Source organism: Pituophis catenifer, unplaced genomic scaffold (assembly GCF_029215685.1).
Source record: "Pituophis catenifer annectens isolate HBS135680 unplaced genomic scaffold, rPitCat1.0.hap2 SCAF_1, whole genome shotgun sequence".
NCBI lineage: Eukaryota > Metazoa > Chordata > Lepidosauria > Squamata > Colubridae > Pituophis > Pituophis catenifer.
In genome coordinates this window covers 51,468,091-51,484,763 of record NW_027256881.1, presented here as the reverse complement: position 1 = coordinate 51,484,763, position 16,673 = coordinate 51,468,091, and the positions used below count along the sequence as shown (strand labels likewise).

At 36.0% G+C, this 16,673-nt stretch overlaps 2 protein-coding genes across 6 annotated transcripts in view; one reads left to right on the top strand and one right to left on the bottom strand.

Annotated features, from left to right (window-relative positions):
• Positions 1-95: 95 nt before the first annotated feature.
• CNIH4 (cornichon family member 4) lies at positions 96-8,842 on the bottom strand. Of its 4 annotated transcripts, none has more exons than XM_070949410.1 (5): positions 8,677-8,842; positions 3,972-4,040; positions 2,064-2,176; positions 698-838; positions 96-299 (listed from the first exon to the last, which is right to left on the bottom strand). In XM_070949410.1, exons 1-5 carry the CDS (start codon positions 8,743-8,745, stop codon positions 272-274), a joined length of 420 nt encoding a protein of 139 aa, XP_070805511.1. In that variant the 5' UTR covers positions 8,746-8,842; the 3' UTR covers positions 96-271. The 4 variants fall into 4 exon arrangements, with proteins under 4 accessions (XP_070805511.1, XP_070805539.1, XP_070805521.1 ...); XM_070949438.1 differs by having other exon boundaries at positions 3,972-4,024; positions 8,677-8,753; XM_070949420.1 differs by lacking the exon at positions 8,677-8,842 and adding an exon at positions 8,290-8,489.
• Positions 8,843-9,253: 411 nt separating this feature from the next.
• The window catches only part of NVL (nuclear VCP like), a 59,900-nt gene continuing 52,480 nt past the window's right edge, over positions 9,254-16,673 (top strand). For both annotated transcript variants that reach the window (XM_070949398.1, XM_070949388.1), the window contains exons 1-6: positions 9,254-9,358; positions 11,326-11,399; positions 12,336-12,388; positions 12,692-12,782; positions 13,489-13,537; positions 14,971-15,243. In XM_070949398.1, coding sequence (XP_070805499.1) covers positions 9,293-9,358; positions 11,326-11,399; positions 12,336-12,388; positions 12,692-12,782; positions 13,489-13,537; positions 14,971-15,243 — 606 coding nt within the window. In that variant the 5' untranslated portion in view covers positions 9,254-9,292. The remainder of the gene's footprint in view (positions 9,359-11,325; positions 11,400-12,335; positions 12,389-12,691; positions 12,783-13,488; positions 13,538-14,970; positions 15,244-16,673) is intronic.

Here is a 16,673-nt window from a genome sequence, read left to right as displayed (position 1 = left end):
TAACCAGTATTCTTGCATAATCTTTACATAAGAATTAAATACAGTAAGAAAATGGATTTGAATAAAAACAAAACAATAGTTGCAAAAACATAGTATTGTAGTTTCTAAAATATTTTATATGTTAAAAATACAGCAAAAATATGTTTTGTTCAAAGAGGAAAAAATATACTGCATGACACTGGTCGATTTTCTTGAGAGTTGCTCGTGGCTTCATAGTATTTCAATGGAGTAACATCAATTTGGCAACCATAATACTTCATTTGGCCACGTTTCAGTCATTTATTAAAGACAGGATCATACTATAAAGAGTGAAAAAAGACCATGTCAAAAGGTGTAGAGCTTGAAATAAACATGATTGCTCTCTGCAATTATGTCAGCAAAACTCAATGCTTCTGAGGGGACAGAAAAGCGTATTTTTAACAAATCCAAGATCTATGGAACTACAGTTCCTATTTGAAGTAAAGTGGCATATAATCAATTAGATTTCCTAGTTTAAAATAGTATCCCCATCAGAGGCAGAAAATGTGGCATAAACAAAGTCAAGTGTAGAACAGTTTGGGATATTTTATGATGAATAACATTGCTTCCACTAAGGCTCTTCCAAAGAATTAAACCACATTAAAATTATAACAGACTATTCTAGTAGGAATCTTAAGAATAGCTTTACTAACCTCAAGATGCAAGCCTTGAAACTTACCTGTAAAGATACATGAAGAAACAAAGGAGATGAAAACCAAGCTTTATCATGGCCTCCTTCATGTGTGATTTTAGCTGCCCTCTGTTGTGGATTTCTGTAGGGTCAAATACTCCCATGTTTCCACTGGGAACCATGATATACCTAAAATGGTTTCAAGAAAATTGTTTCAGTACCAACTCTGCTCCAGCCCAATAGATTAATGATCTCCATATCAAAAAAGATAAAACATGCAAAACAAAATGAAACTGAATTGGTGGTTTGAGTTCTTTCAAACAATACATAACATTTAAAAGTGTTGCATATGGGTTTCAGAAGAGTGAAAAATGATTCAGTTTTGAGCTCCTAGCATTACTCAAATGCTGTCTGTCAAGCCTCTGAAGCTGTAAATAGCAGGACAAACAAATGCCCTTGTGCAGTGGAGATGCATTACTGTCATTAATCAAAAGACATTTCAAATCGGATATGCCAGCGCGTGTTTTCTCCAATAAATATGAATGCCTGAATTTGCCATGTTAAAATTTGCATGCAGCTTTCAATCAATCTTAAGTCATCTTTAAAAGCTTGGGCACTGTTTAGAAATGGTGAGCTCATTAGCATATCATTTGTTAAAATATTTAACTTATTAAACTTTAAAATTCTACATTTAAATCACTGACATTTTCTATTCAGTGTATTGCATTAGAAATAAATATATGCATAAAAAACTTGAGATACTTAAAACAATATTCTATGCTTTTTATTTGCTTACTAAATATAAAAATGACTCAGCCCAAAGTCAATTCAAAGCAGAAATATTGCATTTTTCTTCTTCCAGGAAATCCACATCCAAAGAAATTACCAGCACCTTGATTTGCTTCAAAAGTGTTACAGTCTCAAGCATTATTATGTAGCTATGTATATGAGACCTTATGCATCTTATATGCATCCTAAATTAGAAGTGTTGCCAAAATTGAAAAAATAAAAATAAGTACACTTATTAGAGGCAAAATTGAAGCATGGGCTGTAATTTGCAAGCAGAAAATCTTAAAAGGGAATTAAACTTTCTCCTTTTTTCCTTTAGGAGAAAGCAAAGTTGATAAAATTCCAAAAGTAGTGGCTCATGCCCTGTGAACATTCAAGATACGTACTTTGTTAGATTTATATCCTGCCTTCCAGAAGCCTTTTATTTTTACATCCAAAACCACCCTATGAACAAGGTTGAGCTGAGAGAGACAGGAAAAGTAATATTACATTTCTATCACTTCCTGCTAACATGGCTGGAGTAATAAATTATGGAACAAGGCAGAGTTTATAAAAATGCTTGTTCATTAAGAGAGGAAAAAATATGAACAACATCATGCAATTCTTAAGCCATCAAAGGTCTTACCTGTATATGTTCCACGTTGCCACAGGAAAGTTGAGGAGGAAGATGAACCAGTGCAGTGAAATAAGCATTAATACAGTGACAATGGTATGGCCAATCAATTCAGGGATCACCCACTAGAAAGATTTTTAAAACAGTAAAGTAAAAACCTTTATAAAGATTCAGCAGGAATCTTCTACCTGCAAGCTGACAAGGGCTGCAAAACTCTTATTTGATTAAAAAGAATCAGTAATTGATCTCTAGTGGATGGTTCAGATATAAATTGCAAGTGCAATTTGCAAATTATGGATTATTTTCTAGGATACCATCAGAATATTTGGAATATTATTTATGAGAACCTGATCAGCATATCTAATATGATCAATAAGGAATATCAGCAAGCAACAGTCTTGAGTTAAATCCTATATATTCAACACTTCTGGGTAAACCAAAATGCTAGTACCAGGTTTATATATTTCAACCTAATTTTCAAATTAGATTTATTTTTCATGATTAAGAATTTGCTGCCCATCAATTTGAATTCTTGCATCAAGATGGTACTATAAAAAGGGTAAGTATATACATTTGACATATGTAGCAATAGATTCTAATCCATGGCAGGTTGTTAAATAAAATAGTTTATTAAAAAAGTCTTATTCTAGACAACTCAAAGGTGACTGACAATAAACTTGTTAATAAGAAGGCAAGAACAAAAGAATATATTCTGCAAGCAAGCTACACATAAAATACTGAGATGCTGCAAGAGGAGAAGACTACACATAATAAGCATTCAGCAAAGAAAGGGAAATGTAGTGTATGAAACACTGAAGGAAAAAAATATAATACAAAGAATAAATACAAGTGTCTGAGACTCATGTAGGCAATCCAGATTCTAGCATTAGGCCTCCATGATGAACATTCTTCCCCACAACAATAATTCATGTTTTTTTGTATTAAAAAAACTATATTAAGGAAGCAATTCTAGGTTCACTGTGGTTCCTCTCTGAATTAACAATACAGGTAGTCCTTGATTTAAGACCAAGGAAAGCCGTCAAGTAACTTTTTAGAACTTTTTGCCATGGTTGTTAAACAAACTGTGCAGTTGTTAAGCAAGTCTGGCTTTCCCTATTGACTTTGTTTGGAATCCAGCTGGGAATGTTGCAAATGGCAATCACATTACCCCAGGACTCTGCCATTATTATAAGTACATGCCAGTTGCCCAGTGCCCAAATTTTAATCATGACTGAGGATGCTGCAACAGTTCTAAAATCAAGGACAGGTTGCAAGTCACTATTTTAGTGCCATTATAATTTAGAACAGTCACTAAACGAATGGTTGTCAGTCAAGGACCACCTGTAGAAAGGAGATTATTTTTGAAAACTTTTTGATATAATTTTGAAACAAACTAATGATATAATTTTGAACTGCAAGTTCACAATATTTTGGTAGTGAGGCTGATGGGTTAATTCAAAATCTCTGAAGAATATAAGTTTACTACTGCTCTAGAAAGACATCAGTCCAAAGCACTCTTTAGTGTGTTTATGAATTACATATAATCACAATATACTTTCCAACTATCAGGGTAGTCCTATGCCTGCCAATCCTACTGTGTATAACAGTAGTTACTCTCAGATGGTAACAGAACTACAGCTTATATATAATCTTATATGCCTAGAAATAGGGATTGCCAATGTCCCCAAAGAACCTATGATTGGGCTATGTTGGTTTGCATATTCTACTTACTAAACGAAATGGAGCCCCCTGGAGAAAACTAAAATATTCCTCAGATAAGTAACCAACATAGAAGTCATTCTCTGCAAACATACATCTTAAGAGTTGAGGTCAATAGTACATTTGTAAAAATTTACAACATTTACCACATTATTGTATTAACATTTTAAAAAAATAAAGAGAAAAAGAAAAACAACTTACTTTATTTAGTTTTGAGCAGCAAGATCTGGCATTAATGTAGTCACATTCCAAATCTGATAGTGTAATTATCTGATGATCAAGATAAGAACAACTATTATGTCAGCTATACCCCTGCCCTTTCTAGGTAAGAATTAAACTATTTGGACAAATTGTAAATGGCAACCTAAGGAGATTTTATATAAAACTCAGCAAACGGGCCTCCAGCTTAGGACTTCCAGAAGAAGGAAAGCATTTTGCAAAAGATATAGACAACACCAGAATCCATACCCGTTAACTGTGTTAGTGACTTTGCCCAATGCCATCCAAACTCCAAACTATAACATGCACAATCAGGGTGGAATTGATTTAAATCGAGTTGATTTAAATCACAATTTAAATCATGATTTAAATCACTAGTAAAAAGGCTTGATTTAAATCAACTCGATTTAAATCATAATTTTTAAAGAGCAACTGTCATCTCTGCTACTCCTTTGACCCACTGTTGACTCACCAATAGTCCCAGTGTTGCAGAATATACAGCCTCATGCTACATAACTAAGCTCCATTTCATGCTGAATAAACTAAATTATTTATGTATCTTAAATAGAAAACTATCTTACAATAGATTTTTACCCCAAAAGTTTTTTATTAAAATAAATTCGATAAAAATAAAAAAAATCCGATTTAAATTTAAAAAATCTGATTTTTTTGATTTTTTTTTAAAAAATCATTGATTTTAATCCACCCTGTGCACAATATAGATGTAGCTGGGACATATTGATCACTCATTAGTTCCCAAAGCAGCTTGTTTTGTGAATTTGGTTCTTTATAACCACGTTAAAATTTGAGTAAGTAAGGTAGAACTTCTGCTGGCGCACAAGCACAGTCACTTACTGATTTGATTCAGATGTTGCCCCTCCCCCACTAAGATAGTTTCCTATTATTATCAATAGGAATATTTGAGTTCAAATTCTCCTTCCTCCTTTTTATCATGTATTTATTTTAGTTTATTATAGTCACCCAACTCCAATGGACTCTGGACAGGGTATAAAACCAATCTCCCTCATAAAAATGGGGGGGGGAATCTAAAACCATGCAAACAGCCTGGACTATAATATCTAAAAATGACACAAAGGAAAACCCCCACCTTAACACATTAAGCCAGACAGATTTTAAGAACTTTCCAGGCAGAACCTTGAGAGGATGCCGTCCTTATCACGGAGGGGCTGCTATTTCAGAAGGTGGGGGCTGCGACTTCCTCAGTCCCCTTACTAGAGGGGAGCTGGACTGCACCCATGCTGCCAGAACATACTTTATGGGCAGAAACAATTGAAGATAAATGGTTCCTCTGATATCCAGGCTTTATGCCATACAGGGGTTTATAGATAACTATACTTAGATTTGCACTAGGGAGCCAATTACCACCTGGCTGTACAGTAAAAAGTTAAAACATTTGCTTCAAGTTTTAAAGTAACCAGAGTTTTCTAATGTCTGAATTTGGAGAACTTGAGCTATTTAAAATCTAACAAGGACAATTTGAATCCAGTTTGATACTCATTGTTTAAAATAACATCTGTTGAAAGCAAATCAAAATTCCTAAGGTTTAAACTTCAGACCAAAATTTGGACTGGACAGTCATAAAAATGTGGCATAATATGCAGATAGGCTTATCATCTTCATCCAATTGCATAAGAAACTATGGTTTTCATGTATGTATGTATGTATGTATGTATGTATGTATGTATGTATGTATATGTATATATAATTTTAATGATGCAGGAAAACACCCGAGATTTTAACTTTTTACATACATACATACATACATACATACATACATACATACATACATACATCTCAACAGCAGAGATATCCTTTTAAATTTTGGAATATCCTAACACAAGCCACCAACAATACATACACTGCATAAGATCAAAGTTGACTGATGTAAGACTTATTTAACAGAATAGAGCTGGAAGGGACTTTGGAGGTCTTCTAGTCCAACCCCCTGATCAAGCAAGAGACTCTGTACCATTTCAGACAAATGGCTTTCCAGTCTCTTGTTAAAAACCTCCATTGTTGGACACCAATCACTTCTGGAAGCAAGTTGTTCCACTGATTAATCATTCTGTCAGGAAATTTTTCCTTACTGCTAAATTACTTCACCTACTAACATTTCACATTATATTTATTTTATCCCTGTGTTAATGCATCTTAGGACTGCATTTGTAATATTATAAAGTAATACTATAATATTCTAGTATTATATAGTATATATAGTATTACACCTCACATATGAAATGATGCACTCTGTATTTTGACATATCAAATTTTGCTATATGATATACAGGTATATGATATACAGGTAGTCCCCGACTTACAACAGTTCACTTAGTGAAGTGACCAAAGTTACAACAACACTGAAAGAAGTGACTTATGACCATTTTTCACACTTATGACCGTTGCAGCATCCCCATGGTCATGTGATATACATAACTGACTCATATCTATGACAGTTGTAATGTCTCAGGGTCATGTGATTCCCTTTTGTGACCTGACAAGTAAAGTCAATGAGGAAACCAGATTCATTTAACAACCATGTTACTAATTTAACTGCAGTGATTCACTTAACAAACGTGGCAAGAAAAGTCATACGATGGGGACAAAACTCACTTTAAAAAAATTCTCACTTAGCAGCATAAATTTTGGGCTCCATTGTGGTCATAAGTTGAGGACTACATATATATATATTTCGTAGGTCTTTATGTGTATTTCTCTTTAGCCAGGTTCTTCCTACATAAACCAAGATTTTTCTGCAGCCCTAGTTCAGGGCTGAACTAGGGCTGCAGAAAAATCTTGGTTTACGTAGGAAGAACCTGGCTAAAGAGAAATATGTATATGTATATATATTTGTTTGTTTTCTTTCCTTTTCGTAGGCTTTATGTGTATTTCTCTTTAGCCAGGTTCTTCCTACATAAACCAAGATTTTTATGCAGCCCTAGTTCCGTGAAATCACAATCCACTAGTTTCTAGGCTTTTTTTCTTGGCAGCCAGCAAACAACTCTGCTGCCTATTGGGAGACTAAGGAGACTAAGATAGATCTATTTCGGACTTATAAGTCCTCATCAGTTAGCCACACCCTCATCCCATGTATCCTCCCTGTAAAGGTACAGTATTTTTTTTCTTTCCTTTCCGTAGGCTTTATGTATATTTCTCTTTAGCCAGGTTCTTCCTACGTAAACCAAGATTTTTATGCAGCCCTAGTTCAGTGAAATCACAATCTACTAGTCTCTAGGCTTTTTTCAGGCAGCCAGCAAGTACCCAATGGGCAACAGGGTGCTTGCTGGCTGCCTGAAAAAAGCCTAGAAACTAGTGGATTGTGATTTCACTCAACTAGGGCTGCATAAAAATCTTGGTTTACATAGGAAGAACCTGGCTAAAGAGAAATACACATATATATACACATACACAAGCAACCTTTTGTTGCTTTTTAAAGTTTTACAAAATCTTCTAATTCCTAAAGAAACTAGCAAAATTTTATTCATGAAATTAAAATATCTGATGAAGAGCTTCTTTTAGAAAATGCAGTCCTCCAACGACAACATAAAAAAGTTTTATACTTTTCACAATAACTTAAGTGCTTGCAAAGGTATCTAAAGTACATGTTTAAAAAACTGTCCCTTATATCCTATATGAAATAGCCACTGAAGTGTATATATAATAGAATGATAAAGATCATCATGTACTGATTTAATTTTAAGCACACATCTATAAGTATTGGGAAACTTCATTGCAATTCTACATAATCCACATAAATTAATCTTCCACAATCAGGACAACAGATGCCAATTTTTGGAAATACGTGGTTTCAAGTGGAAAACTAAAAATTATCATCACTGAACAGAATCGACAACAAGCAGCTTTATACTACAAATAATGCATTACGCAATATCACAATCATAGGAGTTTTATGCAAACTTTAAGACGGGAGGGTATTTATTATATATACTGAAAATAAGTCTTACATTTAAAGCAGGAACCAGGCTTTTTACCATAACCAAACAGAACGTAACCCAAAAGTTGAATGGTAGTGACAATCAATCTAGTGAACAACTTATCAAAAGAGAATGAAGCAATTGTATCTTTCTTCTGCAGCCAATCTTGGCCACTGCAACCAATGCAGAATACAAGGCATCCCAAACTGCTCCTACAAGACCCCGACAACATATAATCAACCCCATGCAAAAACATAGTTAGGGGATGGGGATTTATAAAAGACCGGTGCAGTTGTGTTTTTGACAATCTATCTAGCTAAGTAAGAACAGGACACGCCACGCCCGACCTGGGCAGGTTCCGGACACAGCGAAAACATGCTTTTAAGAGTCCGTCTTGGCTTGGCGATGGATCCTCCTGCTTCACCTTCACTTGGCCATCATGCCTTCAATTCCTCTAACCCTCCCGACACGCCCAACCTTTCTTCCAAGCGCGCCTCCTAAGGCTCACGCTAACTCGAAAAGCCGCTTCTCCCTCGCTTTCCCCAACCAGCGCTTGTTGCTGCTGGGCCCCCTCACCCTTTACACCGCCGCACCTGCCCCAGCCAGACCGCCATTAACGCCCCCGCCTCGGCCGGTCCTCTCAACTGCAGACCAGAGAAACGAGCCGATCGCCAGCGCTCTCCGGCTCCCGGACCACCCCACCCCCACCCCGCCCAAATAAACGAAGAGGATACAAAGTAAACGGAAAGGAAAATCAGGGCGCAGCAATCAATGAGCGAAAATATGAACACCATCGACTCCATCGCGCTGCGGAAACTGCCGCCCTCTCGGCCACCGTACAGCGCCCCGCCTCTCTAAGCCTGGTCGCGGCTGCCGGAGCAGCGCTTCCGCCTCTTCTTTCGAGTTCCTCTGATTTGCCCCTATTATACATTTATTTGGGAAATATTTCTTCCCACGGCACGCTGGGATTTGAAGTCCCACTTTAGGCGTCTAAAAGGAAGCGCCCGTCCTGTCGAAAACCCAAAGAAATTAGGGGTAAAATTGACAAGAACACCCGAGAGAACTACGAAACATGGACTTCCGTGACTTAGACTCCGGTTTAGGCGTCTAAAAAAGTGCCTATGTAGAAATATGAATGAAGTACCTTCTGTGCCTTTCTTTCCCTGCTGTACTGAAACTTAACAGTTTATCTCCTAGGTAACCATAGTTCACTATTTAGTGGGACGGCCTGGAAAACCTCTCCGTGCCAATACATTTAGGCTTTTTAAAGACAGCCTTAGCTGGGGTCCTATTTTAGTCCGGAAAAACTTTGCCTGAAAGAAGGGAGGAATTTGCACGTGGGAAGCTGCGATGCGGAATCGGGGAGGAAATCACCCTTTTGGAGGGGACCCTAGACTGAAACAGCGAGTTAAACAGGTGATTTCGCCGTTCTTGTTCCGTTCCTATTTGGCTCTGTCATGATGTGCAGCCGCCCTTCTATAAGAGGCCGGTTGCGGTTGAATCCCATCTTCTTTTTCCTAGCGGGCTTAGGACACGAAATGAAGAATCGTGACTGTAACTGTTAGTTTAATTTATACACCGTCCGACACCCAATGACTGTTGGCGGTTCACAAAATAATATAGTTATAAAAAAAGAGGAAGGATGACCACACACACACACACACACACACACACACACACACACTCCTCAAAAGGGAGATCATGTCCATCCGCGTTAAAGATTTGGGCAAAGAGCCAAGCCTTAAATGCCGTCACACACACACACACACACACACACACACACAATCACACACACACACGGTCATCCCAGAGGGCAAACAGTGCGACAGAGGTGTACTTCTGGGTTCCCAAAACATGGCATTGTTTAATCGAAAGAACCTGAAGCCAACTCCACTGGAAGGAAGTTTAGAGGAGAGAATCCCTTAAGTAAATGAACCCTATCTATGCTATACAGGTAATCTTTGATTTATGATCATAATTGAGCCCAAAATTTATGATGGCAAGTGAAACATTTGTTAAGTGAGTTTTACCCCATTTTACAACCTTGCAAGAGTTAAGTGAATCTGGCACCCCAATTGACTTTGCTTCTCAGAAGGTGATCACATGACCCCAGGACACTACGACCATAATAAATATAAGCTAGTTGCCAAGCGGCTGATTTTTGATCACATGACCATGGGGATGCTACAAAGGTTGTAAGTGAAAACTGTCATAAGTCACTTTTTTCAGTGCTGTTGTAACATCAAATAGTCATTAAATGGATGATTGTAAATAGAGGAGTTTTTAGGGGAGAAGACAAAGTGTATCATGTAAACATAGACATAATACAGGTGGTCTTCCTACAGTTGGGATTGGCAACTCCATTGCTAAGTGACATGGTTATTAAATGAGATCTTACCTGACCCTGATGGAGTTACAACCTCACTAATGCTTGTTGCTTGTTGTTTAGATATCATATAACCCTGACTTGCAATTTTACTGCCAGATTTTCTATTGACTGTCAAAAGTGATCCAGGACCAAGGGACCTGTGACAGTCATAATTGCTCACTGGTTATAAAGCAACCAAATCTAGACTGCAGAACTCCTAGGAAACAATCAGCAGAACCATTCAATCAGCAGAGTCTCCTGCCTTGATTCTTCCACTCTGTTCATCCTACTCTTCCTTTGTTCACTTGCCTGTCTTGCCAAATTCCACTAGTTTGCTCACTTAGAGAGCTCAGTGATATGAAAAGAAAATTAAACATCAATATGGCCATCCTTCACTAGATTTACAGGTAATCCTCAATTTACAATCATAATTGAGCCCAGAATTTCGGTTGCTAAGTAAAACATTTGTTAAGTGAGTTTTGACCTATTTTACAACTTTTCTTGCCACAGTTAAGTGAATCACTGCAGTTGGTAAATTAGTAACAGTTGTTAAGTGAAACTAGTTTCCACATTAACTTTGCTTGTCAGAAGGTTGCAAAAGGGAATCACATGACCCCCAGACACTGTAACCGTCATAAATGAATCAGTTGCCAAGCATCTGAATTTTGATCATGTGACCACAGAAATGCTACGATGGTTGTAAATGAAAAATGATCATAAGTCACTTTTCATGACGCTGCAAAATTAATATACATTTAATTGTCCATTATTATGGAATGATATCTGGACAAAAACTTGATCTGTTGCGATCAAAATCTGCTAAATAGGAATCTGGTAAAGATTCTACTTTAATCTCTTTGTTTTAAAAAACCAATATAGATAACTGCAGTAATGAAGAAATAGATGCCTCTATTTTAAATTGTTCACATACGATTTTATTCTAATACTATTTTTGCATATTGTAAAGGAATTGTATGTATCTTTAAATATACTAACTTAGCTATATTTATTACAGTATCTAAGCAGTAATAAATGTGGCCAGTATGTTAACACTGAAATTCTAGCAGCAGAACTACAGAAAATATATAGGTGAGTAGTAAGAGATTTAGTACTTTACATTTTCTATGAAAGGGCATAGAGTAGTACATGTATAATAATAAATGGCATAATAATTACCGTATTTTTCGGACTATAAGACACACCTTAGTTTTTGGGGAGGGAAATAAGAAAAAAGCTGATTAGTGATGGATGGCCTCCCGGAATACCCCCAATCAGCTGTTCCCAGAGGTGAACTTTAGCAACAGGTTCGTTGGTTGTGAGCTCTGCGCCTTGCTTTTTTTTCAGCCTTTGAAACCTCCCTTTCAGAGGCTTTTTTCAGCCTCTGAAACTTCAATTTCAGAGGCTGGGTGGAGCTACATTCAGTGTATAAGACGCACCCAAATTTTCACCCTCTTTTAGGGGGGGGAAAAAGGTGCGTCTTCTACTCCAAAAAATACGGTAAACTTGTAATAGTATGTGTTTGAGCCTCAGGGCTTAACATTATCTTCTCTATTGTATTGTGTGTGTGCAAGAATGAAATCAATACAGAAATACGCAAACATAATATACAAAGCACATAAAAGAATAAATAACAAGCAAAACAAATTAGAAGCATGAAATAAAAGAAAAGGAAATAGAACAAAAACCCTAACCTTAATTATTTGCTATACCATGTTTATATACTGATTCATGCATTGTCTTTTGTTCCTCATACGTTCTTTCAACATAGGATTAGTATTAGGATTAGTCTAACTTCTTCATGCAGAAACTGCAGATTACAAATCTGGATAATTTACACAATATAATATATTTATTCTAATATCGAACATGTGTATTTCAATGTGTTTCTTGGTTTTATTTTTTTACTTTGACATTGGTAATTATGCATTAGGCTACTTTTCCTTATGATGCTTGCACTAGGCTTCTACATTGAAAATGAGGTATACCAAAAAAATATTCATTGAGGTTTTTAAAATTGATTTTCAGTGCTGATTATGGACGAAGAAAAAGAAATGCCTTTAGAATACAGGTTGAGAAAGGTATGTTTATTAATATTATATTTGAAGGGAAATTATGCCATGAAAGCTAGTTTATATAAGTTAATCTAAAGTATTTTAGGGAACAAAAGAAGGTGTATATATACTTGGTCTTGTGAGAACCAGCTAGGTTTAATATTTTAGATTGTGGTCTTAATTTAAGAACAATATCTTTGAACACTCCAATCTGTCTAGCATTTCTGGCTGTTGGTTGCATTCTGTACAGAATATAATCTGATTCTTGTTTCACACGAGGAAGCTATTGTTATTATTGATTTATCTGGTTGTTTTTTTTGTTTTTTGTAGTTATTGGGATAATCAAAGATGAGATAAAATCTACAGATTTAGCCATTGTAGAAGATGAATATTTCACAAAGAAAGCAAAAAGGGATGAAAAGTAAGTTGCAATCACCACAATAAAAAAAATTCCAAATAGCGTTATGTCACTTTAAAAATTAACAAATTTATTATCATGTATATCTCGTTAAGACACAATCTACTTCATCAAATACATAGTGACTTTCCAAACAGTTTTTGGTAATCTAGTGCAAATATAGTCCTATGCACTTTGCAAGCAAATATTAGGTAGTTAAAAATACATTCCCTTCCTTTATTTTTATGTAAGCATTGATATAATTAATTTTTTAAGTTTGGAGTAACTGTGGCTATCATTATATATGCACTTGTGTTCTTTCTAATCCTACATTCAGTAACAAAATACATGAATTAGCAAAAAGTTAATATAGAATAGAAATACATAGAACTGAAGGCCAATAATATTTGGAAAAAAGGGAAAATGATGAATCGAGCTTAATTATAGAAAATTTACACAGTACTACATCTTAGTAAAAGTTTAATTTTCTGCTATGTAGTACTGTTATTCCTTCCTTAGGCATGAAAAACTAGGAACTATTGCAGCTGATCCCTGAAAGAGAAGGGTTACACTAATATACTGTGAATAACATGCTGGAGCAAATAAATTGCACCTTTTTGAATAGACCATAGTTGATTTAACGGAAATGTCATGCAAATGGTTCTGCTTTTTTTTTAAAAAAAATGACTGTATATGAGACGCTTTATTTTTAATTCTCTCTTTCCAAAAGTGATTCAGAGACCAGCTTGGATACTTCTGATACCGACACTGAACATCCTGTAAGTATGATTGCTTACATGAGCCATTAGTAGTAACAATAACTTGTTTAAAATATGTATTTATAATTCTGAAGACAAATGTATGCACTGGGAGGTTCTTTGTTTTGTTTTTTAATCTTGGTCAAGCCAATTGTGGGACTTACATAATTACAGAGTCCTCAAAACAACAATTGAGCCCAGATTTGGGGTATAAGTCATAGTAGTTGTTAAGCAAAGCACCCATGTGATCATTTCATTCACGAGTCATGATCCTGGCTCTCCCGGCTGTAGTCATTAAGACTACATGGCACGTTAAGTGGAGCATGGGATGCCTCAGAGTGGTCCAGTCTCCGGGAGGCCCATATTTTTTTATTGTTGATAAACCACCCAGAGTTACTGAGAATAGGTGGGTGGCTACCTAAATCCTATATATATATAGGATGAGATCTCACAATGTGAGATCTCACATTGCTCCTGGAAGCACGAAGCCGAGAACACCAGCCTGAAGATGACGAATGAGACTTCATCGAAACGTCGCCAAGACACTTCCAATTTTACGTGGGAGAAGACCCAAATAACCAAAGACCTACATACAAACACCCGCGAAAACCTGAGAAAACAAATATATATATATATATATATATATATATATATATATATATATATATATATATATATAAAAATAATAAAGCAAGCAAGCAAGCAAGCAAGCCTCCTTCCAACTCACACCAGGCCTCCGAAGGAATGCACCCTCAGGCAACCCCTGTATAACGGTACTCAGTGCAGCCTGAAGCAGAGGTCCAGTGGTTGACATCATCTCTAGCAGTACCAGTACTTTGACATTCACAAAGCCTCCTTGGGGAATACTACTTACCTTCAAGTGCAACTCCAAGTCACACAAGGCCTTTGTTATTGAACCAGCTTTGGAGCCTGATTTTGTGCAGCTTTTGCAGCCTCTGAAAAATAAGGAGTATGCCAAGTTTTGTAAGAATTGGCGGAGGGTTAACACTCCAGAGTTTGCAGCCAGTGTTCTATTATATTGCAGTCAAATGATTCTGAGACTACTTTTAAGCAAAATCTGTACTGAATAGTGGAGCTAGGAGAACTATACATGCCCTATTAGTGGTGACTTTCAGTATTGGGATTGAGCATCTCAAGAAAGCTCAAACTTCTTTTCTAGTTGGGCTTTTCATAATTCACATGTTTCTAGGATGCTTTAAATGCTGTGTCTGCTTCTACTTTGTTCCTATTTTTGTTTTTAAATACCATTGACTGTCTTTGAACTTTTAATAATGCATTTTAGGAATCATTGTGATTAAGTGGCTTTTAAAATGTATAACAGTATTTGTTGTGTCTATAATTCATATTCTGTTTATGTTCAACATGATTTTGAGGATATTTACATTTGAAAAAGTCAGTCTCCTGTTGACATCTGTCCATAATTTCTCTTTCAGAATTCAAATCACATGAATACCTCTTTGTTAACCTTATATCGGAAAGGAAATCCAGATTCTTTACCTTCATCTCCTAAAAATGATTTAATTATGTCTACCACTACTTCACAAACAGTGCCTGGATCAGATACTCTTTCTTCTCAAGCTCCATCAGTGACCAAAATTTCAGAAGGTGGATGGTTTATTGATACGACTCCAGGCCCAAAGGAGAAAAACTTTTTTATTGATCTTTGTGCAGAAGAAGAATGTGATAACACTAAACAGAAAGCTGAGGTATTTTTCTTAATTTCTCTGTGCCCTTTCTCATTATGCCAAAAAAACCCTCAAGACCAACAATAACTTTTAAAAAACACTTTGGTAATATAGAAATAAAGAGAAGAATATGAAAAAATATTGATTTACTTATAGACTAATATATTTAAAACATGGCATTGTAACATTAAAATTAAAATATAGAGAGGGATACAAAGCTTAATAACATTTGATGAAATTGCTTGTAAATCCTTTGTTTCCCTTGTGTCAAAAAAAGGTCAATATGTATGTTAAAACACACACATCAAGAATCTAGTGGTGAAATAAAATGAAAATGTATCTTTCCAATGTTCTTTTTTTCACCAGCATCATCTCAGGATGATCATCATAATTCTTGATATCTTAATAAATTTGGATATTGGTGATAATAGTCAGAAAAATATGCTTAATATGAAACAAATGCTCTACAACTCAGTGGTGAAATGTAAAATGTATGTAAAATGTAAAAAATGTTTAAAAAATGCTTTTAAAGACTCTCACGATCACAGCTGACTTGCCTGATCAGCAGAGGCTTTTTTTTTAAAGCCTCTGATGATCCCGGCTGACTTGCCTGATCGGCGAGGCTTTTTTTCCTTTTAAAAACATTTTTTCTATAACCTCTTCGGCCGAAGAGGTTGTAGAAAAAATGCTTTTAAAAGCCTCTGATGATCCCAGCTGAGCCGCGTGATCATCAGAGGGTTTTTTAAAAAAACTTTTAAAAGCATTTTTTTGGTCAAAAGGTTGTAGAAAAAATGCTTTTAAAAATAAAAAAAAGCCTCTGATGATTGCGTGGTTCAGCTGGGCAATGGGGGGGGGCAGGGATTTTTGCTACCGGTTCTCCGAACCATCCGCCTCCATCGCTACCGGATCGGGCGATCCGGTCCGGTCCGAACCTGGAGCATTTCACCCCTGCTACAACTATATTAGTAAAGAAGCAATGAGTGGAAATTAACCAAGGAGAGAAGCAACTTAGAACTAAGGAGAAATTTCCTGACAGTTAGAATAATTAATCAGTGGAATTTGCCTCAAGAAGTTGTGAATGCTCCAACTCTGGAAGTTTTTAAGAAGAGGTTGGATAACCATTTGTCTGAAGTGGTGTAGGATTTCCTGCCTAAGCAGGGGGTTGGACTAGAACCTCCAAGGTCCCTTCCAACTCTATTATTCTATTTCTAATATTTTGGGTTTTAGCTCAAAATGTGAGAATTAGGATAAATCCAATCTATTTAATTTCTAGCTCATGGATTGTATCCATCAGCTAAATGATGTCATTTAATAAGTGATCCTTACTAAATATTTTCTGTGCTCTTAGATTCATAAAATTTTCTGTGTGTTAATTTTATAATATCAAAGGAGACTGATTCTTTAAAGTTATGTTCCACTGATTTACAAAAACACAGTGTTCAGATCTGTTC

Coding starts and splice junctions, on each gene's coding strand:
- CNIH4 (XM_070949410.1), bottom strand. CDS start 8,745: ATGGAGTCGATGGTGTTCATATTTTCGCTCATTGATTGCTGCGCCCTG. Junction 4,041..8,676: donor TTTTCCTTTCCGTTTACTTT/GTATCCTCTTCG, acceptor CTTGATCATCAG/ATAATTACACTATCAGATTT. Junction 839..2,063: donor GCAACGTGGAACATATACAG/GTAAGACCTTTG, acceptor AAACCATTTTAG/GTATATCATGGTTCCCAGTG.